At 34.9% G+C, this 22,745-nt stretch overlaps 1 protein-coding gene across 2 annotated transcripts in view; it reads left to right on the plus strand.

Annotated features, from left to right (window-relative positions):
* CNTLN (centlein) overlaps positions 1-22,745 on the plus strand; it is a 315,169-nt gene that overhangs the window by 252,132 nt on the left and 40,292 nt on the right. For both annotated transcript variants that reach the window (XM_040481333.1, XM_040481334.1), the window contains exons 19-23: positions 5,785-5,976; positions 12,303-12,400; positions 14,066-14,192; positions 15,596-15,733; positions 16,517-16,702. In XM_040481333.1, the coding sequence (XP_040337267.1) occupies positions 5,785-5,976; positions 12,303-12,400; positions 14,066-14,192; positions 15,596-15,733; positions 16,517-16,702 (741 nt within the window). The remainder of the gene's footprint in view (positions 1-5,784; positions 5,977-12,302; positions 12,401-14,065; positions 14,193-15,595; positions 15,734-16,516; positions 16,703-22,745) is intronic.

Genomic DNA, 22,745 nt, shown 5'->3' on the forward strand with positions numbered 1-22,745 from the left:
AATAAATAAATAAATAAATAAATAAATAAATAAATAAATAAATAAATGCTAGATACTGAGTCAGTTCTGGGTTTAGATATTCACTATCGAAATCTGCCAGAAAATGTTAAGTTGGGGCCCAGAATACAAGAAATTTATCTCTTGAATAAACTGAGTGAACTCTTACATAAGAGAACAAGGGAGAATATGTCAAGAGAGCCTTATTTACCCTCTTCATGGGATTCCACGGCTACACCAGCAAAAGGAAGCTTTGGGCCAGAGCTTTTGCTTTGTAATTAAACTGTAAGATGCAGATCTAGAGGCTATTTATTTCTAGCATAGAAAATGAGACCATTTTTTAATACAATTGAAGACATAAAATTAACACAAAATTATGGACAAGGAAAACATTAAACCAGGGTGAGGATGTTATGCAAACTATATACTGTGGGGTTTGGGATATTTGGTCAAGGTGGGGCAGGCTGGCCATAAGAGAACAAGGTTCAAGAAAGAGACTTATTTTTTAGAAGTGGGGACTCACATTAGTTTTCCATGCTACATAGTAAGTTGCCGCAAATTTCTTAGCTTAGAAACAATGTACATACTCAGTACCTCACAGTGTTCATGGGTGGTGGTTCTGGCACAGCACCGTGAGGTCCTCTTCTCAGAGTTTCACAGGGCTGCCATCCGTGTTGTATCTTCAAGGCCAGGCCGCCTTCCTTTCTGGAGCTTAGGCTTTTCTTCCGAGCTCTTGTGTTTGTTGGAAAAATTCAGTTCCTTGCGATTGTACGGCTGAGGTCCCTGTTTTCTTACTCACTGCTGTTCTAGGACCATTTTCGTTCCTGAGGCCTTCCTTAGGTCCTCGTCTTATATCCCTCCAACACTCCTTCCATAACATGGCAACTTACTTCTTCAAGGCCAGCAGGAGAATCTCTCTGATCTCAGGAGGGCCCCAGGAATTCTTTCATTTTTTCTTTTATTATTGATTGATTGATTGATTGATTTAGAGAGAAGGGTGGGGGGGGGAGAATGCAAGCAGGGGAGGGGCAGAGAGAGAGAGGAAAACAGAAAATCCCAAGCAGGCTCTGCACTGTCAGCACAGAGTCCAATGAGGGGCTATGAGGTCATGACCTGAGCCAAAGTTGGATGCTGAACCGACTGAGCCACCCAGGGGTGCACTGTCCCCTCACCTCTCCCACCCCACCCCCACCACCTTGGATTTTTTTAAAGGGCTTATCTGATTATATCAGGACCAGCCAGGATAAATTTGCTTTTGATTAATTCAAGGGCCTGTGATTAGGAACCATGATTTACAGAATGCCTTTAGCATATAACACATGCAAATAATATAATCATGGGAGTGATAGTCCATTATATTTGCAGGTCCCAACCAGAGACAAGGGAAAGGTATTATGCAAGGCATGGGTCACTGGGTCATCTGAGTATTCTGCCTACCTCAAAGCTCCTTACTGAAGAAAGAATTCTCCAAAATATTTTGTTTCCTCTTACAGTTGCATAGAGGGCTCTTTTCTTTTCAGAGACTTATCCTCCAATGTTCTATTTAAATAAATAATAACTAGTGTCTAGTTTCAAATTTTATAGTATTAAATTCTACTTTGTAACCTTTAGTTAGAATAATTGACTAGCATAAATCAATACAAATCTCAGCACCTATTCTCACTGAAGTCAACTTTTAAATTGAAATAGACTTTTTAAAGGATTGTTATATCTTTTAAAGGAGGGATTATATATATATATTTATATATTTAATATTTTGGATATATCACAAAGCACTTTTTAAAATCCAGGTTCTCAGCCTTTAAGATAATTCTCAGACACTTTATGGCAGCACTTACCACAAGGTAGTGCTAATAGTAATGCTATAAATTTAAATTTTTCCAAGTGCTATCATAATTTTTTTTTTAATCCTGCCCTCAAAATTACCTTTGCAAGGGTGACAAGCATCATCTCTAGAATTTTTAAATGAGGAAACAAAGTCATGTGCTAATTAGTGTCACCCAACTGGTAAGCAGTAGATCCAAAGCTAAAATCCAGAAATTATGACTCTTCCCTGTGTTTTATTATTATTTATGGTTTTAATAGAAATGACATATATTTTTAAGTGTTTGGAGATGGTAAAGTAATAATATAGAAATAGGAATCATGGTTTTGATAAAAAAGGAAAAGTAACAATTTTAAGAGTAATCTTAATTTATTCATAAATTTTAAGCATAATCTGTTTCTAACAAGATCATCACAATGTGGTCTCACATGTCAAACTTGTGTATACTAAAGAAAATTATTTATGCTTCTTGTCTCATTGGTAGCATTTCCAAATAAGAGAGGATGCTTTCACTGAGAGAAGTTAGTAATAGGGCCATGATTATTTGTCCAAAATTCTGAGGGATAAAAAACTCCAAACTGATGAAATATATGATTTGTTTATATCCTCTATTTCAGCATATGCTCTGTAGCATTTCTGGGCATATATAACTAATATTATGGAATATGGTTTAAAGATTGTAGATTTTGAATATTGGTAAATCAAAACATGATTTATATTTTAATAAATTATAAATTGTGGTTTGCTGTCTCCATAATTTCAGTGTTTCTTTAGTTAATGAATTTTTATATTGTTAGATTGAAGTTAAAATCTACGTATACCTGTCTTAGAGATCTGAATTTATTGGCTTGGTCTTTCCTCCATGAAGGATTTATTTATAGTGTTAGGATCTACCACCGTGGAAGGATTAGACAGAAATCTAATGGCATACAAATTTAACAAATGAGAGAAGCCACCAGAGCTGTTCGGGGGAAGAAAAGAGCCTCCTCAAAGTTCAGTTTTCAGTGTTGCCTACGATTCCACATAGAATTGTAGCCATGAGTTATGTCATACCAAATTAAAATCTCAGAAAGTCTAATTTAGATGCATAGCATTAACTTCAGGATTGATAAATGCTCCGATGCACACTTCCTAAGTAAATGCTGATAACATTACCTTACTAATAAAAGTGTATTTTAATTTATATAGTGATAAACTAATAGATTATAAATATAAACTGAAACTGATGTGTGTTCATAGCACCATCCATGCTACAAATATCAAGACTTCAATTTTTGGAAACTTTCTTTTGGTCCTTACTATACAGAAGGCATTGTTTTTAAATTTTTTTTAATGTTTATTTATTTTTGAGAGAGAGAGAGAGAGAGAGAGAGAGAGAGAGAGAGGCAGAGAGACAACGTGCGAGTGGGGGAGGTGCAGAGAGAGAGGGAGACACAGAATCCGAAACAGGCTCTCGGCTCTGAGCCGTCAGCACAGACCCCGACGCGGGGCTCAAACCTACGGACTGCAAGATCATAACCTGAGCGAAGTCAGAGGATCAACTGACTGAGCCACCCAGGCGCTCCAAGAAGGCATTGTTTTTAGATAGCCTGGGGAATACATAGGGGAAAAAGGCACAGTCCGCTCTCAAGGATTAACTAGGGTTCATGGTTGAAGAACAGGCATAGAGCAATGGGAGATAAGAGAATGGAGAAGTTACTTTGTTGAAGAAAAAAAGGAAGAACAGAAGCCTTCATAAAGGAGGAACTACTAAACTCTTCTTTAAGCATGAGCAAGATTTCAGCAGAAGGAAACACCATGTGTAGAGTCATCAATGTAGAAATGGCATTGGTTTGGGGAATGGCAGGCAAGATTGACTTCAGGTGATATCTAACTGAAACAAGTTGAAGCTAAATCTTAGCCTTATTGTAACCACAAACATCTGAGCTTTATTCTTTTGGGGTGAGAAGCTTCTGAACGGTTTTCAAATAAAGGAATAGGAGGCCAGTGTTGTTTTAGAAAGTTGTATAAAAGATCATTTCAAAGGAGGGAAGATTGCAGCAAGGGGAAGGGCTTTGCAGTAGTCTTAGTAGGATAGTGAGAGTCTTCATTAAGAAAGTGGCACAGGGAAAGAATATGAGAAGCATTACATAATTTATAGAACCTGACAATTGATTAGACATAGAGAATTAATAAACAAGGAGGGAAATGGATTCAGGCTTGGGAGATAACCAGAAGATTTTCAGTCTTGGGGAAATTATAAGGTTGTTTTTAGATACTAATTATTAGGTACTTTTGAGACAATCCATGAATGAATATTCCCTGAAAATATATAGAACCACACCTTAATTTTTTTTTTTAATTTTTTTTTCAACGTTTATTTATTTTTGGGACAGAGAGAGACAGAGCATGAACGGGGGAGGGGCAGAGAGAGAGGGAGACACAGAATCGGAAACAGGCTCCAGGCTCTGAGCCATCAGCCCAGAGCCTGACGCGGGGCTGGAACTCACAGACCGCGAGATCGTGACCTGGCTGAAGTCGGACGCTTAACCGACTGCGCCACTCAGGTGCCCCAGAACCACACCTTTAGATCATAAGTTCAAATATAATCAGGGGTGCCTGGGTGGCTCAGTCGGTTAAGTGTCTGACTTGTCTTAGGTCCTGATCTCACAGTTCGTGAGTTCAAGCCCCATGTCAGGCAGGTTCTGTGCTGACAACTCAGAGCCTGGAGCCTGCTTCAGACTCTGTGTCTCCATCTCTGCCTGCCCCTTCTCCACTTGCACTCTGTCTCTCTCTCAAAAATAAATAAACATTAAAAATATTTTTTAAATAAGTTCAAATATAATCAAAGAAATATTTTTTCACTGAAACATACTTATTTCACCAGAACATAATATCAAATATATCAAGCCCTAATTTTTAATCTAGTATCTGAAATATTCATATTTAATACTATACACATATACACACAAACACGTATGCAATTGTTCATATAGTTTGTAAAAGTCATGTTTATATGTAGTGTTAATCCTTAAATAACTTATTTTATCCCATATTTATATTACTGTACACGTTGGCTACATCTTTTGCTGTTTCTCATTAGAGTTTTTCAGAAGGAAAGATTTTTGCCCCCTGAGAGATTTCAGTACCATTTTATCTAATTGTTCCTTATGTTAAACTACCATATTATAAGCTTCTTTGGAATCATAAAATAGTAATGCAGTTACCTCTTAAGGAGCTGTGGGTTGTTAGGCCATTATAGCTTGGTGGCATTCTGCTGACTGCAGATTGGTGAACAAGAAGGGCTGACATTAAGACCCTTTCTTCTACACTATTTCATAAAAACATTACCGGTAGGTATGTCTCTTAGTAAAATGTTGATGTTATTAAAAATTCAAATGTAAGGAGTTTAGTGCAATTCCACGCTAATATTACAAAGAGGACTTGTCAACAGTCAGATGCATAAGACTAAGCGAATTTGCACACTATTTATTTGAGCTAAATCTCTAATAAGCCTCTTCTGCTAATTGGACTTAACATTTATGTTACTAAATGAGAAACGTTTTGGCTGCCATATAGGATAGTAAGACCTACCCAATGGAATAAACAACTAACATCTGTTATCCTGTCCTGCTCCAGCTTGGCTTTTACCAGTTAAGTACATCAGCCCTGAAGTCAAGGTTATCAAATATGTGAATCTCTGGCTCAGCCATGTCTATGTGAAGTCAAAGAAATATCACATCATGAGTAAAGACCAGCCAACCAAAAGATACTAGATACAGCTGGTCCATTTTGTTTTAACCTTTACAGACCCTACGACCAGAAGCAAAAACTAGTCGAGGTTATAATCTTTGTAAAGTTTTAACGATAACTATTTTTAGAATTAATTTCACTCTTTAGCATTAGAATTTTATGCTGATAATTGTTAGGTTAAAGATAATTATTTTTATAATACATATATATTTATTTTCTTTTTAAAAAAGAAGCTAAATTTAGATTTGGCTGACCTTCGGAAGGAAAAAGAAGACTTACTGAAGAAATTGGAGTCCTCATCTGAAATCACAAGTTTGGCAGAAGAAGTTTCCCGAGTAATAGTTCCACGGATACAAGTTACATCACTTGGTCCTTCAAGGAGCATGGATTTGGAGATGAAGCAATTGCAGTGTAAACTAAAGGTGATTATAAATTTATTAAACGTGAAAATATATATTAGGTTTTTGAAAAATGTTTATTTATTTATTTATTTTGAGAGAGAGGGAGAGCACAAGCAGGGGAGGGGAAGCGAGGGGGAATCCCAAGCAGCCTCCACGCTGTCAGCATGTAGCCAGACGCAGGGCTCAAACCCACAACCCGTGAGATCATGACCTGAGCCGAAATCAAGAGTCAGATGCTTAACCGACTAAGTCACCCAGGTGCCCCTTAAGTTAGCGAATCCTTAAAGACATGTTTATATCGATGCTAATTTTTTAAATTCTACTAAGGGTAAATTATGGCATAAATAATCCAAAAATTATTGATTCTATATTTGATCTGTTTTAGCCTAGTAGATTCTTATATGGTAACTCATAACACTACTCTCTGAAAAATGACAAGACACCATGAAATCCTAGGATGGTGATAGAAACTGGCCATTGTCATTTCTCTTCTACTGCTGAACTCCCCCTCTGACCTCCATTCCTCCCTGCACTGAACAGAATCCTTTCTGTATCTACATAAGTTGAATTGCTTCCCTCTACACAATTGCTGCTATTTTAATTTGGTTGTTGTTGGTTGGAAATGTGGAAGGAGGAGGGAAGTGGAGGGAGGGAGAAGCCCTGAGCAAAGGTGGGTTAGTATAATAGATTTCAGTGAGTTAGGCCTGAGAGTAAGAATGACAATCAGTGTTCTTTCTGTTTATAAAGAATTCTATCTAAGTCCAATTGAAACTGTCAACAACTTAAAAATAAGGCTGACCTTAGTTTAAATAGAATTACCTTGTAAGAAACAGGATTTGTGGCTTCTAATTGCAAAGTTTATTTTCATACTGTTTAAAACAAGCTCGTTTATTCCTCACGTATTTAATTATTTTGTTCAGTGGGGATTGCTAGCTGGTAGCTAAAAAGACAGTGTGTTTGGGACCATCACTGTAATGAGAGTCACTAGAAAGAAAGTTCTGGTTGGACATGCACAGAATACATTAGGAACAGAGTACCTATGACTGTTAAGAGAGTATTAGAATATTGAATCATCAAACAGACTCAGTTGTTTTTTTGTTTTTTTGTTTTTTTTTAATTTTTTTTTTCAACCTTTATTTATTTTTGGGACAGAGAGAGACAGAGCAGGAACGGGGGAGGGTCAGAGAGAGAGGGAGACACAGAATCGGAAACAGGCTCCAGGCTCTGAGCCATCAGCCCAGAGCCTGACGCGGGGCTGGAACTCACAGACCGCGAGATCGTGACCTGGCTGAAGTCGGACGCTTAACTGACTGCGCCACCCAGGCACCCCGGACTCAGTTGTTTTTAATTCAAAAGATGATACGTACATTCTCCAATAATATCTTTAAATGAAGGATTGCTAAGTATAAAATAGTATAAAGCTTAAAGTAAATGATTGTATCATTACTTGAAAATATTTTGCTTTGTTAATAAGAATGAGATATACACAGTGGCATTAATTTAGATAATTCTTGAATACCATCATCTTCAGACAGTTCTTGTGTGCATAACTTGCCTCAACCACTACATTTTGTAAGTTTAAAATACCTTGTGTAATAGAAACATGAGAAAAAATAGTTACGTAAGTTTTGGTGTATGTGGATGTATCTTCTTAAAGTGCATTTCTGTCTGTGAAAAAGTGGAATAAAATGTACAAATTGAACATTTCAGTGTTAGGTTACTATACAGTGTTAGGTTACTATACTATCATAGAGGCTTTAATTCATGGTTCTATGATTCTTCTTACATTTAAGTCTTCATGCTCCTAATAAAAGTTTAGTTTTCAATAAGGTAAAATAGAATGTTGGATCCAATAATACCTAATCTGACCTCTAATTTTTTTTAAGTTATTAATAGCTTTAAGTCGACTTATATTTTACTTATGTGATTTTACGTACTGCTAATGTCCTAACTTAATTTTTGGAACTAATAGACCCATATCAATATCTAGAAGTTATTTACCTTATGGTTTCCCATGGTGTCAGTTTTTACCTGTATATAAATCTCTCTTTCACTTTGGAGGAATGTGTGAATCACAAAGGTAGGACTGTGAGGATGCCTGGAGCATTTAGACCACACTTGATGTATACTTGAAATGTCCATGAGTAGCCTGCAGTCCTGGAACACTGGCCCGCGACAAAAGGATAAATCTCTACTTTTGTCTTGTTTCATGTTTTAATATGGAAATACCTTAGAAGACCAGTACCTTAACGTACATAATACTCTGTGCTACTACAAATTTCTGTTTTCATATTCTATTAGTTTGCTAGGTCTGCCATAACAAAATACCAGGGACTGGGTGACTTAAATAATAAAATATTTTTTTCTCATAGTTCTGGAGTCCACAATTCCAAGATCAAGGTATTGATTAGGTTTCGTTTCTTCTGAGTCTTTAGAATTATTACCTTGTAGATGGCCACCTTCGCTGTGTCTTCACATGGTAATCCCTCAGTCTGTGTGATTCTGTGTTTAATCTCTTCTTGGAAGGATACCAGTCATATTGGATGAAGGCCCACTGATATGGCCTCATTTTACTATACTTACCTCTTTAAAGGCCTTATCCTAACACAGTGACATTTTGATGTTCTGGGGTTAAAACGGCAACATATACATTTTGAGGGGACACAATTCAACCCATGACAGATATCAAATCGTTAGCACAATAATTTTCCAAGAAATGACTTCTTTTCTAGTTGATGTTTTTATGCTAAATTTTTAGAAAAACTGGTTAGATTTGTATATATTAAAGGCTTATATACATCTTTTTTATTTTATCCAAGTAACTTTAGACTTTTCTGTATAAACTCTTAGGTGTACTTCTCAGATATACGTGATACATTCAGTATCATTTGAGTGCTCATGTGTATTTTCTGTATCTTCATTTTTACCCATATTAGATATGTTTCTTCAAGGTACCCAACTTTATATAGATAGATGATCAAATATTTAGAGACATACAAATTCCTTCCAGTGAATGTTATATATATGCATATACATATACAATATACCAATATACATACATGTATGTACATATATATACCATTATTTTGTATTAGTTTATTTGTAGTTATATACACACTTTGAATTGAATAGTACTCTAATTTATATTTGTGATTCTTTGACTTCTTGATTGTTGAAAGCATCCCTTTTGATATATACCGTGTTCTTTTCCAGTTTCCCAGTAAGTTCGTAATGAAGCATAGTAGTTTTTAAACTACTGTTCCTTTATATGTAACCTGTTGCCAGGCTGGTTCTAAGTCCTTTACAAATAGTAATTCATTAATCCTCATTTCTACCCTGTGAAATAAGGTCTGTTATTCTATTTTACTTTTGAGAAAGCAGAGACACAAAAGGTAAGTTAATTGTCCAAGGTCACTAAGCTACTAAGTGATAGAGCTGAGATTAGAACTCAGTCCATCTGACTTCAGAGTCAATGCTTTCATTCATTACACTCTGCAATTAAAAAAAAAAAATGTTTAACAAACTTAGATAGGAAAGCTCTAACCATGATGGATTCTTACCATTGTGACATTTTTGACATACATGTTTTCCTCCAGATTTGAGGTCATGCTGCAGATAAATTTTGTATAGTAGAAATGGAAAATGCTAGAGGCCCTGGGTTTTGATCACTCTTTGTGCATTAACTTCTTATGGGACTCTACTGAGGAAATAACTTCTCCAGAGGTTGAAAGCAGGCATACCTTTCTACCCACTCCATAAGGATTTTTAAGGATCAAATGAAGTGGCTCTGAGATTTAGAGATTCTAGAAAAAGTATATATCAAGCTGGTGTTGTTTTATTTACTGTAATTCAGTAATCCCTCAACTATCCAGAAGCCAGAGTTATAGCATTTTCAGTCACCTAAAATAACAGCCTTAAGTCTAAAAACAACTACCTTAAAATCCACTTAATTTATTCCACTGAAGATATTGTCAGGCTTCATTTACTGCCCGTTGTCTTTTATTTTAAGTACCACTCTAATAAGTCTATTTGTTTAACTTCTGAGCCGAAAATATCTCAAAAGTAGCGAATGAGAAGTAGGCATATTAAGGGGCAGGATGATTGTTTTCAGTCAGGAATATGGGAAAAGCAAGAAATGTCGACCAACAGACCAATAGAGCAACAGAGAGAAAGAAAATATTAAAATGTTAAGGTAAAAACACAAAATTAGAAAAACAGCACTCTGGGACCATTTAGACTAGGGGTAAGTTGCCATTTATATCATAATAGTTCCAAAAGACATGACTATATAATGATATAGTGATACTATAATACAGCAATATAATATATATAATTAATACAGTGATTATAATATATAGCTATATAGAAGTATCTCTATTAGCTTAATGTAATTATAGATGTTCATATTTCTAAGTGAGTGAACAATCATTCCAGAGAGAATTTAAGATTAATAATTAAATCAAAAGCTTCAATTATCTGCTAAATTCACTAGTGTGGAATATCTTATTCTGGCAATGCACATCATATATGCTGGAAATTTAGATTGCATTACACAAACATTTTTTTTTTAATTTTTTTTTTCAACGTTTATTTATTTTTGGGACAGAGAGAGACAGAGCATGAACGGGGGAGGGGCAGAGAGAGAGGGAGACACAGAATCGGAAACAGGCTCCAGGATCTCAGCCATCAGCCCAGAGCCTGACGCGGGGCTCGAACTCACGGACCACGAGATCGTGACCTGGCTGAAGTCAGACGCTTAACCGACTGCGCCACCCAGGCGCCCCGCATTACACAAACATTTAATCAAAATTTTTAAAATTCAGTCTACTTGCCATGTTAAGGTTTTTAAGCCTAAATTTTTAAGAAATTTATATATTTAATGTAAAAGTTAAAATTATTTCAAAAATTTTATTCACATATTCTATACCAATAAGATATTTAAAGTCTGTCTAATGAATTTGACTTGTATTTAAATGGTGTGAGCAATGGTTTCATGATTAATGGTTTCATCTTTACAGATTTACAATTTTTTTTAGCATGAGTCAGTCAAACCTAGGAATAGCTCTAACAGAAACAATTGATTGTAGTTACAAACAAAGATTAGCAAAATAACTATTCCAAATATATTTAAAGCTATCATATTTTATTCTATTTATATCAAGTTAATACTTCTAAATTTTAACAAGTAACTTAATGTATGTTATTACTGTCTTGTAGGTGGAGAAACTATAATATCAGACACACTAGGTAATGTGTCAGATTACTTATCTACTTAGCACTTGAGTCAAAATTGAAAGTTAGGGTTCCTGATACACTAGTACCTCTGGCTCTTGGGCTGTGCGTTAACAAATACCACAAAGCTGTTCTGCTTTGAAAAACTCATGTTTATGCATGAATATTTTAATAATAAATAGTATGATCAATAAATTCAAGTAAGGAAGTATTTCGTATCCCTAAGATTCCTTATCAGTTATCTATTACTGTCTAACAAACTATCTTAAAATGTAGCAGCTCAAAACAATGGCAGTTTATTAATTCTTATGATCCGGTGGGTTGACTGGGCAGTTCTTTTACTTCTCTCTTTTGAGTTCTCTGATATGCCTGCATTCTTTTAATTCAAGGATTTACCTGGACTGCAAGTTCCAAGATAGCCTCACTCACAGCCTGGGAGTTGGTCTGCAGGCTGTCTGCTGGGATACCCCAGTACTCCTCCATGGCCTTTCTTTCCTCTGTCTTCCCTGCAAGGTGATCCCAGGCAGCATTCCAAGAGCCAAAGGTGTAGCTGCAAGGGTTTAGGCCCAGCAGCTGGTACTTGCATAATGTCATTTCTGCCACATTTGCCTTGGTCAAAGCAAATCACAGGCCAGACCAGACCAGGCTTAAAGGTTTAGTAGATGGATCCCTCTTGATGGGAGGAGCAGCAAAGTATTTGTGACCACATTTAGTCTGTTATAACAGGTTCTTAGTAAATCAAGCTTTCATTTCACGTGATCTTGTTAGCCTATCAAAATACTAAATTAATCACATGCACATTTACATTTTACAGAGATAGTCCTTATTCCTCAGAAAGTACTTTGGGTGTGTACTTTTTGTAATTGTTATATGATGGCATTCTTTTGTGGTTTTGGTGTGTTATATGAAAATTTAGTATACCATAGTACTTCTGTTAAAACATATAAAATAAACCATTTAAAAATATTAAAATATACAAGTATATTAAAATGCCCTTCTTAATTATAATCATATTTATTTCAATATTATTCTTCATGAGAATGGCATTTATTTTGATTCTGCATTTGACCAAAAATTGAAAAGTTTATTTGATTTTATATGTGTTTTTAATCTAGAATGCAACTAATGAGCTCACTAAACAGTCCTCAAATGTGAAGTCTCTGAAATTTGAACTCCTAGCAAAAGAAGAACACATAAAGGAAATGCATGAAAAGTATGTTCTTGATATTTTTATCCATTGTATTTGGTGCCACCTAGTGATAGTTAACTCTATTAAACATTGCACGCAAGAAACAAAACCCCATGTTAAAAATTAGCTTTTCCTTCCTTCATGTTTAAGCCTCAATAAGATGAAAGTTCAAGGAATATTCTCTATAAGCATAGTTGATGACAAGCTATTTAATATTTTTTAATTAGAGTAAGAATATTTAAAGTTATATTTGCCTTCTTAGAAGTAACCATTTAATTTTGAATGTATATAAATTAATGACCTAAAGACTACGAACAAAACACTCTGAATGTGGTAATTCTTTGACCAAAATTATATATGTAGGTTGATCTCAAATTGGATTTAATGCCTAAGCTTATAAAGCTAAGGTGGAAGAAAAGGAAAGTTTTTGTTGGTCTCTAAAATAAATGGAAGATTACAAAAGTTTGTATTTTATGTGTTGTTTTTTTTTTAACAAAAAGGGGTTTAAAATGTCCTGTCTCACTGAATCAAAATGATTTTCTCTGTATATTTATAGATGTATGAGAGCTTAGGGAGTGATAAGATGTTTAGGTGGAATGCGAGTCTGTCCCTGATAATTTGAGAATATATACATATGTATTAGCAAAATAATGCAGATACATATATACTACATTTTAAGTGAAGATCACTTAGAAGTGATATTAACAGATGAAACTACTGACAAAAATATTGGTTAATTTTGTAAACAAAGTATCTTCAAGTTTATTTATTAGCATAAGAGGCAGTCTTATTTACTCTCTAATAGTGAGGGCCCTAGAGAAATAGTCTTTGAATCCTAGTTCCTCTACCTGCCAGCTCTGTATCTCAGTTTAATAGTATTAGCTCGTAAAATTCTTGTGAAGATTAAGAGAGAGCGTGTAAAGTACTTGTAACAGAGACTGGCACCTAATGAGCACTCAGTAAATGTTACCTGTTAAGATTTAGTAGGCACAGTAATAGTTGTTTCTGCATCTACCATTTCATATCTGTCATCAACTTAAGCTAAACTGATATGTCAGTTCAATCATATGTGATATTAAATTAGAAGATACCATGCCTAATTTTAGTGTTTTTGTATCATATTATATGATTTTACATTTGTTTGTTTATTAAAATACAGAATTATTTTCTATCAGTGCTATGCTTTTTAATGATCTCTGAATATCAGTTTGATTTTTCTGAGCAATGCAATAATATAATTTAAATATAATTATTTTATTTTATTTTTTATCTTTTATTTTGAGAGAGAGTGCAAGCAGGGAAGGAGCAGAGAGAGAGAGGGGAGAGAGAATCCCAGTGCAGAGCCCAACACGGGGCTGATCGTCACAAGCATGAGATCACAATCCAAGCCAAAATAGTCAGATGCTCAACCAAGTGAGCCACCCAGGCACCCCTAAATATAATAATTTTAATTTTTCATAAATTTTCTCAATCTTTCTCAATTCTTCAATTTTTATGCCTTAATGCATATATATTATACTGTAATTACCAGTCACAACTGGATTTTGGATTTTATAAGTACACAGAGTATGAATAGATCAGTACTCCATCTCATGCAAATATCTTATTAATTTGCAATTAATATCAGTTAGCATTTAAAAATTCAGTATTTTCTATCTCTCTTATAAAATCTCTTTTTTCCCCTTCAAGGATATCTCGAATGGAGAGGGATATAACCATGAAAAGACATTTGATAGAGGACTTGAAATTTCGACAGAAAGTAAATTTGGAAAGTAATGAGAGTATTAATGAAATGTTAGAAAATCTTGAAAAAAAGGTATCAATTTTTATGTTCTCTGACAGTAGAAAATACCACTTTTCTCTTACCTTCTTAACTTGAATATTCAGTCTTAATAAATTCCTAGAAAATATTCATAGAATACATGTCTGCTGTTACATAATTACATTTTTTGATCTGAAAGTACGTTATTTGTTTTAAAATTCAAAACTCTAAAATGTCATACATAATATAGTCACACGTTCTCTTTGTATTTGTAAATACATGAGAGGATAATCACATTTAATTTTTAAAACTTTCACTGTTTCTGGGTATGTAATTACATTTTATTCAACATTTTAAAGTTGAATTTATACAATTTATAAATTATTTATTTGCTTTATTTAATTTACTAACATTTATGATAGAATCAAGCATATATTTTTAAATGAAAAAGGTAATAACCAATAACTACCAGAAGATCTTTAAAAAGTGTACTTACCACAGTTTTTTAAAAGTGTACTTTTTCCTTTGATACACTGAATTCAGTATACTTGGGAAGAGAGCTTTATTTAACATAGTTGTATATCTGGCCCCAAAGTAGAAATCAGCAATTTGCTGACTAAGAGATATTTAAAAAAAAAAAAAAAAAAAAAGGTGCTATTTGCACAACTCCTAAAGCAGCTTGTGCTCTGGCATTCACTAAATGTTATCCACTCCAGAGAGAGCATCTCCCTTACTTTTCTTGTTGGAGATAAAAATCTAAGTATCTCTTAGCTCAAATGGATTTAAGAAAGAAAATTTTACATGAGCAAGACAAATGCATGTGGATTTTCTTTCTCTTTCTCTTCCCACACACCCACATAAATTATAATTACTTCCTATAGGTTTTTTCAGTGTTATCACTGAAATTTTGCTGATTTTTAAACTTTAATAATCATTTCAGATATAGTCTTAGAATCTGTGTATAAGTAATTATATCTTTAGTGGCATTAAATGAAAAAAGAAAAACTATTTCTTCTTTCAAATGTATAATAACTATGTTACATTATTATTTAATTTTATCCTAAAAAGTACATGTTATATTGGAGATAGAATTGAAAGTTATCCATGACTTACTTAAGAATTCAAGACAACCAATCCCCTGCTTAAGGAGGTTAAGGTTAGTAATTAAAGGAAACATAGTTAAAATTAGTATTGTATTCATACATTTTTGTGCATTTTTCATTTTGCTATTGATTTAAGGATTTTAGTCTCATTCATAGTGAGTTCTCCAAATCTAATTTACTTGAATTTGATATCATTTATATTTTTTTGCTGTTATTATTTAAATGTGATATCATTTATGAGAAAATAAATGAAATTAGACTTATTCATGGATCATTTGGTTTCTGTTGAAACAAATAGAGTATACTCCTAGAATGGCTTTACCAATAATAGTTATCGTTATGCTTTTAATGTAGGTGAAGACACTAACTGAAGAGTGTTCCAACAGGAAGGTGTCAATTGATTCACTAAAACAGAGACTCAGTGTTGCTGTAAAGGAGAAGTCACAGTTTGAACAGATGTATCAAAAAACTAAAGAGGAATTAGAAAAAAAGGTATGCTTTTCAGACATGTTAGCTTAGAAATGGAATATAACCATATCTTTTTCATTTTTAAAACTGTAATTTTTTTCTGCCCAAAATTACTATGAACAAAACTGTTCATACCTCTACATGAAACACTAAGCATTTGTTTAACATTAAAGGTAATGCTATATTAGAGAAACAGATTTTGTATCTTAATTTTTTTTTCATTTTTTTAATGTTTATTTTTGAGAGAGAGAGAGAGAGAGAGAGAGAAGGCACACACAAGCAAGGGAGGGGCAGAGAGAGAGGGAGAGAAAGGATCTGAAGAGGGCTCCATGCTGACAGCAGAGAGCCTGATGTGGGGCTCAACCTCACAAACCATGAGATCATGACCTGAGCCAAAGTTGCACGCTTAACTGACTGAGTCACCCAGGTGCGCCTTGATAATGTCTTTTAAATGAACACTACTATTAAGAACTGGCAAAAGTGGATATAAATTTTTTAGATCCACCTAAACTTATAAACTGATTAAATATTTCCATTGACATATTAGATCTTTTGGTCTAAAATAGCTTCCATGTCTTTAATGATTTATAATTTTTTAAAAACAAACTAATTTTGATGATAAATATATGAGAATATGTGCTCACCATATTTTATTGAAAATAAAAAAACCATCAACTTAACCCAAATAAAAACAAACACATACATAAAAAGAATCATGAAGTCATTTCTTTATCTAACATGAATAACTAAATCTTCTAAATATGTTTATGAATTATTTTTTATTCTGTGATTACCGGTCTTTTGCAGGATGTCAAGCTTGGTCTCCTAGTATCAAAAATAAGTGAGACCGAATCTGCAATGGCAGAAATTGAAACAGCAGCATCCAAGCATCTTCAAGGATTAGCACTGAAAAGTGAGCAGGCCCTAGAAGGTGCACAAAAGAAGTTGCTCTTAGCCAATGAGAAAGTGGAGGAGTTCACCATCTTTGTGAAGGTTTGAATTATTTGCAGTTTACTAACTCGTGCTTTAGTTCAGGCAGAGTGGTGGCCTACTTGAGATGATTTGGGATATTTTGTGATTTCTTTCTGCTTTCTGAAAACCATAAAACATCTTCTTCTACCTTACTCTCCACATTGTTCAATCTTTGTCTATAACAGATCTGGTTTTATAGCTTGAGCTTAAAATTTTCTACCCTGTTTTTACTATTCTTTTCTTCATGTTAGTTCAGTTATGAAATTGCAGTAATCACATAAGACAGATTCTAAGATGAAATAATTAAGTCATTTCCATTCTACTCTCCTTTTGAAAATCCAGCAGGAACAATCAGAAACTTGTCCCAGGTTTATTGAAGCTCAGAGACATCTCAACCCCAGTCCATAGCCTGTCAGACATGGAATGGGTAAAGGAATGGTAAATGACTTAGCAGAAAAAAAGGAAGACAAACCTAAGTGCCCACAAAGGCTGTACTCTCTAGAAATTATCTGACAGCTGAAGAATCCCCAGAAAGGCTCAGTAATTGGCTATAAGGAACCACTGAGGGTGATGGCGAAGGGAAGGATACAGGTGGTTTGTTTGAAAGTTTTTATAAGAAGCTTTTAGGCCTGTGGTCTGTAGTTTTGCCCCATACGTTTGGACAGAGCTCTTCCCTTAACTCTTCTGTGAGAGCTGAGGAAGAGCAGCTTTGGTTTCAGAGACACCAGGCACTGAGGACCAGGAATCTGGTGATTGCTCTGCTGCTTCAGTCCCACTATAAGTCATTTACACCTCTATGTGGTGCCTTTTCTTCTGCCTTGTATTATAGCTAGGAAAGGAATCCATTGCCACTAGAGAGACTATGAGTCTTTTAAAGTCAAAGACAATGTTTTATCAATTTCCACCTTCACAACATCTACCTGGTGCCTTGCAAAATAATTGGCATGTGGTAAGTAATGATCACTACCTAATCAAGTTAAATTTCCATTAGAAATGTAAGATTTCTTTTAAAGTTTATCTTTCTTTATTTTGAGAGAGAAGGAAAGCAAGCGGGGGAGGGAAAGAGAGAGAGGGAGACAGAATCCCAAGCAAGTTCTGCACTGTCAGCATAGAGCCCAATGCGGAGCTCGAACTGACAAACCATGAGATCATGGCCTGAGTTGAAATCAAGAGTTGGACACCCAACTGATTGAGCTACCCAGGTGCCCCAGAAATGTGAGATTTTAATGATACTTCTTTGGCCTTTAAAAATAATCACCAAAATAGTTTGATTACAGTGGGAAAGCAGCTCTTTCTCTCTTTTCTCCTGTAACCACGCTGTTCTTTTTTCTTTTTTTTTTTTTTTTTAACAATTTTTGATGAGATTAAGTTCTCATGCCATTGTGTCCTTCAGAAGGCATGCATGATTAAAAACTGGCATGCCATATACTACAAAGCTGTAGTAATCAGTATGGTACTGGCACATAAATAGAGACATATATCAATAGAATAGAGAGCCCAGAAATAAACCCATGATCATATGGCCAATTAATCTTCAACAAAGGAGGCAAGACTAGGCAGTGGGAAAGACAGTCTCTTCAATAAATGGTGCTGGAACAACAGGATAGCTACATGCAAAGGAATAAAACTGGTCCACTTTTCTACATCATACACAAAAATAAATTCAAAATGGATTGAAGAGCTAAATGTAAGATATGAAACCATAAAAATCCTAGAAGAGAGCACAGGCAATAATTTCTCTGACATTGGCCATAGAAACATTTTTCTAGGTACGCAAGGGAAATAAAAGTAAAAATAAACTGTCGAAACTACATCAAAATAAAAAGCTTTTGCACAGTGAAGGAAACCATCAACAAAACTAAAAGATAACCTACTGAATGGGAGAAGATACTTGCAAATGACATATCTGATAAAGAGTTAGTATCCAAAATATATAAACAACTTATACAACTCAACACACAAGAAAACAAGTAACCCAATTAAAAAATGGGCAGAAGACATGAACAGACATTTCTCCAAAGAAGATATCCACATGGCCACCACATTAAAACATGCTCAATATCACTCATCATCAGGGAAATGCAAATCAAAACCACAGTGTGATATCACCTCTCACCTGTCAGAATGGCTAAAATCAATAATAAGAAACAACAAGTTTTGGTGAGGGTGTGGACAAAAGGAACCCTCACGCACCATTAGTGGGAATGCAAACTGGTGCAGCCACTGTGGAAGGCAGTATGGAGGTTCCTCAAAAAATTAAAAATAGAATTATCATATAACCCAGGAATTCCACTACTGGGTATTCACTCAAAGAATATGAAAAACTAGTTTGAAAAGATATATGGACCCCTATGCCTATTGCAGCATTATTTATAATAATCAAATTATAGAAGCAACCCAAGTGTCCCATCAATGGATGAATGGATAAAGAAACTGTGGTATATAGATGTACAATGAAGTATTACTTAGCCATATAAAAGAATAAGATCTTGCATTTGCAACAACATGGATAGACCTAGAGAGTATATTGCTAGGTGAGCAAAGTCAGAGAAAGATAAATACCATATTCTTTCACTCATGTGTAATTTGAAAAACAAAACAAATGAACCAAGAAAAAAGAGACAAAAAAACAAGATTCCTAACTTGGAGAACAAACTGCTGATTACTAGGCGAGAGGTGGGTGGGGGGATGGATGAAATAAGTATAGGGATAAACGTCTGACTTCAGCTCAGGCAGTTTATGTGTTTGAGCTCCGCATCAGGCTTTGTGCTGAGAGCTTAGAGCCTAGAGCTTGCTTCAGATTTTGTGTGTCTCAGTCTCTGCCTGTCCCCTGCTTGTGCTGTGGCTCTCCTCTCTCTTTCTCTAGAAAACAAATAAACATAAAAATGTTTTTAAAAAATTTAAAAGAACTGACATAGCATAGCCCTAGAAATTTACTTAAGTATATGATACATTTTCAATTTATGTTATCTTTATAAAAGGAAAATTTAAACTATACAATAAAATAACAATGCTACTTCCTGTCTCCTTCCCCTAATAACCCCACTACTATTTCTATTCTTTATTCCTCTAAAAATTGGCTCTTAAAATTTTTTTAATTTATTTTTTTTTTTTATTTACTTTTTAATTTACATCCAAGTTCATTAGCATATAGTGCAATAATGATTTCAGGAGTAGAATTCAGTGATTCATCCCCTACATATAACACCCAGTGCTCATCCAACAAGTGTCCTCCTTAATACCCCTTGCCCATTTAGCCTATCCCTCTACCCACAACCCTTCCAGCAACCCTCAGTTTTTTCTCTATATTTAAGAGTCTCTTGTGTTTTGTCCCCCTCCATATTTTTATAGTTTTTGCCTCCCTTCCATTATGTTCATCTGTTTTGTATCTTAAATTCCACATATGAGTGAAGTCATATGATACTTGTCTTTCTCTGATGAATTTCGCTTAGCATAATACACTCTACTTCCATCCGTGTTGGTGCAAATGTCAAGATTTTGTTCTTTTTGATTGCCAAGTAATACTACATTGTATAGTATACCACATCTTCTTTACCCATTCAATCGTTGATGGACATTTGGGCTCTTTCCATACTTTGGCTATTGTCGATAGTACTCCTATAAACATTGGGGTGCATGTGCCCCTTCGAAACAACACACCTGTATCCTTTGGATGAATACCTAGTAGTGCAGTTGCTGTGTCATAAGGTAGTTCTATTTTTAATTTTTTGAGGAACTTCCATACTGTTTTCCAGAGTGGCTGCACAGTTTGCATCCCTACCAGCAGTGCAAAAGTGTTCCTCTTACCTCTGTCATTGTCTGAGTTGTTAATTTTAGCCAATTTGACAGGTTTCTCATTGTGGTTTTGATTTGTATTTCCCTGATGATGAGTGATGTTGAGCATTTTTTCATTGTGTCTGTTAGTGATCTGGATGGATGTCTTCTTTGGAAAAGTGTCTATTCATGTCTTTTGTCCATTTCCTCACTGGATTATTTGTTTTTGGTTGTTGAGTTTGATAAGTTCTTTATACGTTTTGTATACTAACCCTTTATCTGATATGTCATTTGCAAATATCTTCTCCCAATCCATCGGTTACCTTTTAGTTTTACTGATTGTTTTCTTTGCTGTACAGAAGCATTTTTTTTTTTTGATGGGGTCCCAATAGTTCATTTTTGCTTTTGTTTCCCTTGCCCCTGGAGACATGTTGAGTAAGAAGTTACTGTGGCTGAGGTCAAAGAGGTTTTTGCCTGCTTTCTCCTCTAGGATTTTGGTATCTTCCTGTCTTACATTTAGGCCTTACATCCATTTTGAGTTTATTTTTGTGTATGGTGTAAGAAAGTGGTCCAGCTTCATTCTTCCACATGTTGCTGTCCAGTTTTCCCAACACCATTTGCTGAAGAGACTGTCTTTATTCCATTGAATATTCTTTCCTGCTTTGTCAAAGATTAATTGGCCATATGTCTGTGGGTCCATTTCAGCATTCTCTATTCTGTTCCATTGATTTGTGCATCTGTTTTTGTACCAGTACCATAGTGTCTTGATGATTACAGCTTTGTAATACAGCTTGAAGTCTGGAATTGAGATGCCTCCAGCTTTGGTTTTCTTTTTCAGGACTGCTTTGGCTCTTCGGGATTTTTTCTGGTTCCATACAGATTTTAGGTTTATTTCTTCTAGCTCTGTGAAGAATGCTGGTGTTATTTTGATAGGGATTTCTTTGACTATGTAGATTGCTTTGGATAGTATCGACTTTGTAACAATTTGTTTTTCCAATCCATGAGCTTGGAATATTTTTCCCTTTTTTTTGTGTGTCTTCTACAGTTTCTTTTATGACATTTCTATAGTTTTCAGTGTATAGATTTTTCACCTTTTTGGTTAGGTTTATTCCTAGGTGTTTTATGGTTTTTAGTCCAGTTGTGATGGGATCAAGTCCTTGATTTCTTTCTGCTGCTTCATTATTGGTGTATAGGAATGTGACCAATTTCTGTGCATTGATTTTATATCCTGTGCCATTGCTAAATTCATGAATCAGTTCTAGAAGTTTTTTGGTGGAATCTTTTGGCTTTCCCATATGGAGTATCATGTGTTCTGCGAACAGTGAAAGTTTGACTTCCTCCTTGCCAGTTTGGATGCCTTTTACTTCTTTGTGTTGTCTGATTGCTGAGGCTAGGACTTCCAATACTAAGTTGAATAACAGTGGTGAGAATGGACATCCCTGCCGTGTTCCTGACCTTAGGGGGAAAGCTCTCAATTTTTTCCCATTGAGAATGATATTAGCGGTGGGTCTTTTGTTTATGGCTTTTATGATCTTGAGGTATGATCCTTTATCCCTAGATTCTTGAGGACTTTTATCAAGAAAGGATGCTGTATTTTGTCAAATACTTTATCTGTGTCTATTGAGAGGATTATGTGGTTCATATTCTTTCTTAATGGGATTTATCACATTGATTGATTTATGGATATTGAAGTAGCCCTGCATCCCACGTATAAATCCCACTTGATCATGGTGAATAATTCTTTTAATGTTATGTTGGATTTGGTTGGCTAGTGTCTTGCTGAGAATTTTTGCATCCATGTTCATCAGGGAAACTGGTCTGTAGTTTTCCTTTTTTTAGTGGGGTCTTTGTCTGCTTTTGGAATCAAGGTAGTTCTGGCCGCATAGAATGAGTTTGGAAGTTTTCCTTCCATTTCTATTTTTGGAACAGCTTCAAAAGAATAGGTGCTAACTCTTCTTTAAATGTTTGGTAGAATTCCCCTGGAAAGCCGTCGGCCCTGGACTCTTATTTTTTGAGAGATTTTGATTACTAATTCAAATTCTTTACTGGTTATGGGTCTGTTCAAATTTTCTATATCCTCCTGTTTCAGTTTATGTAGTTTATATGTTTCTAATAATTTGTCCATTTCTTCCAGATTGCCCAATTTATGACATATAACTGCTCATAATATTTTCTTATTATTGTTTTTATTTCTGCAGTGTTGGTTGTGATCTTTCCTCTTTCATTCTTGATTTTATTTATATAGGTCCTTTCTTTTTCCTTTTTGGTCACACATGCTAGGGGTTTATCA

Source organism: Herpailurus yagouaroundi, unplaced genomic scaffold (genome assembly GCF_014898765.1).
Source record: "Herpailurus yagouaroundi ecotype Mexico unplaced genomic scaffold, PumYag 160, whole genome shotgun sequence".
NCBI lineage: Eukaryota > Metazoa > Chordata > Mammalia > Carnivora > Felidae > Herpailurus > Herpailurus yagouaroundi.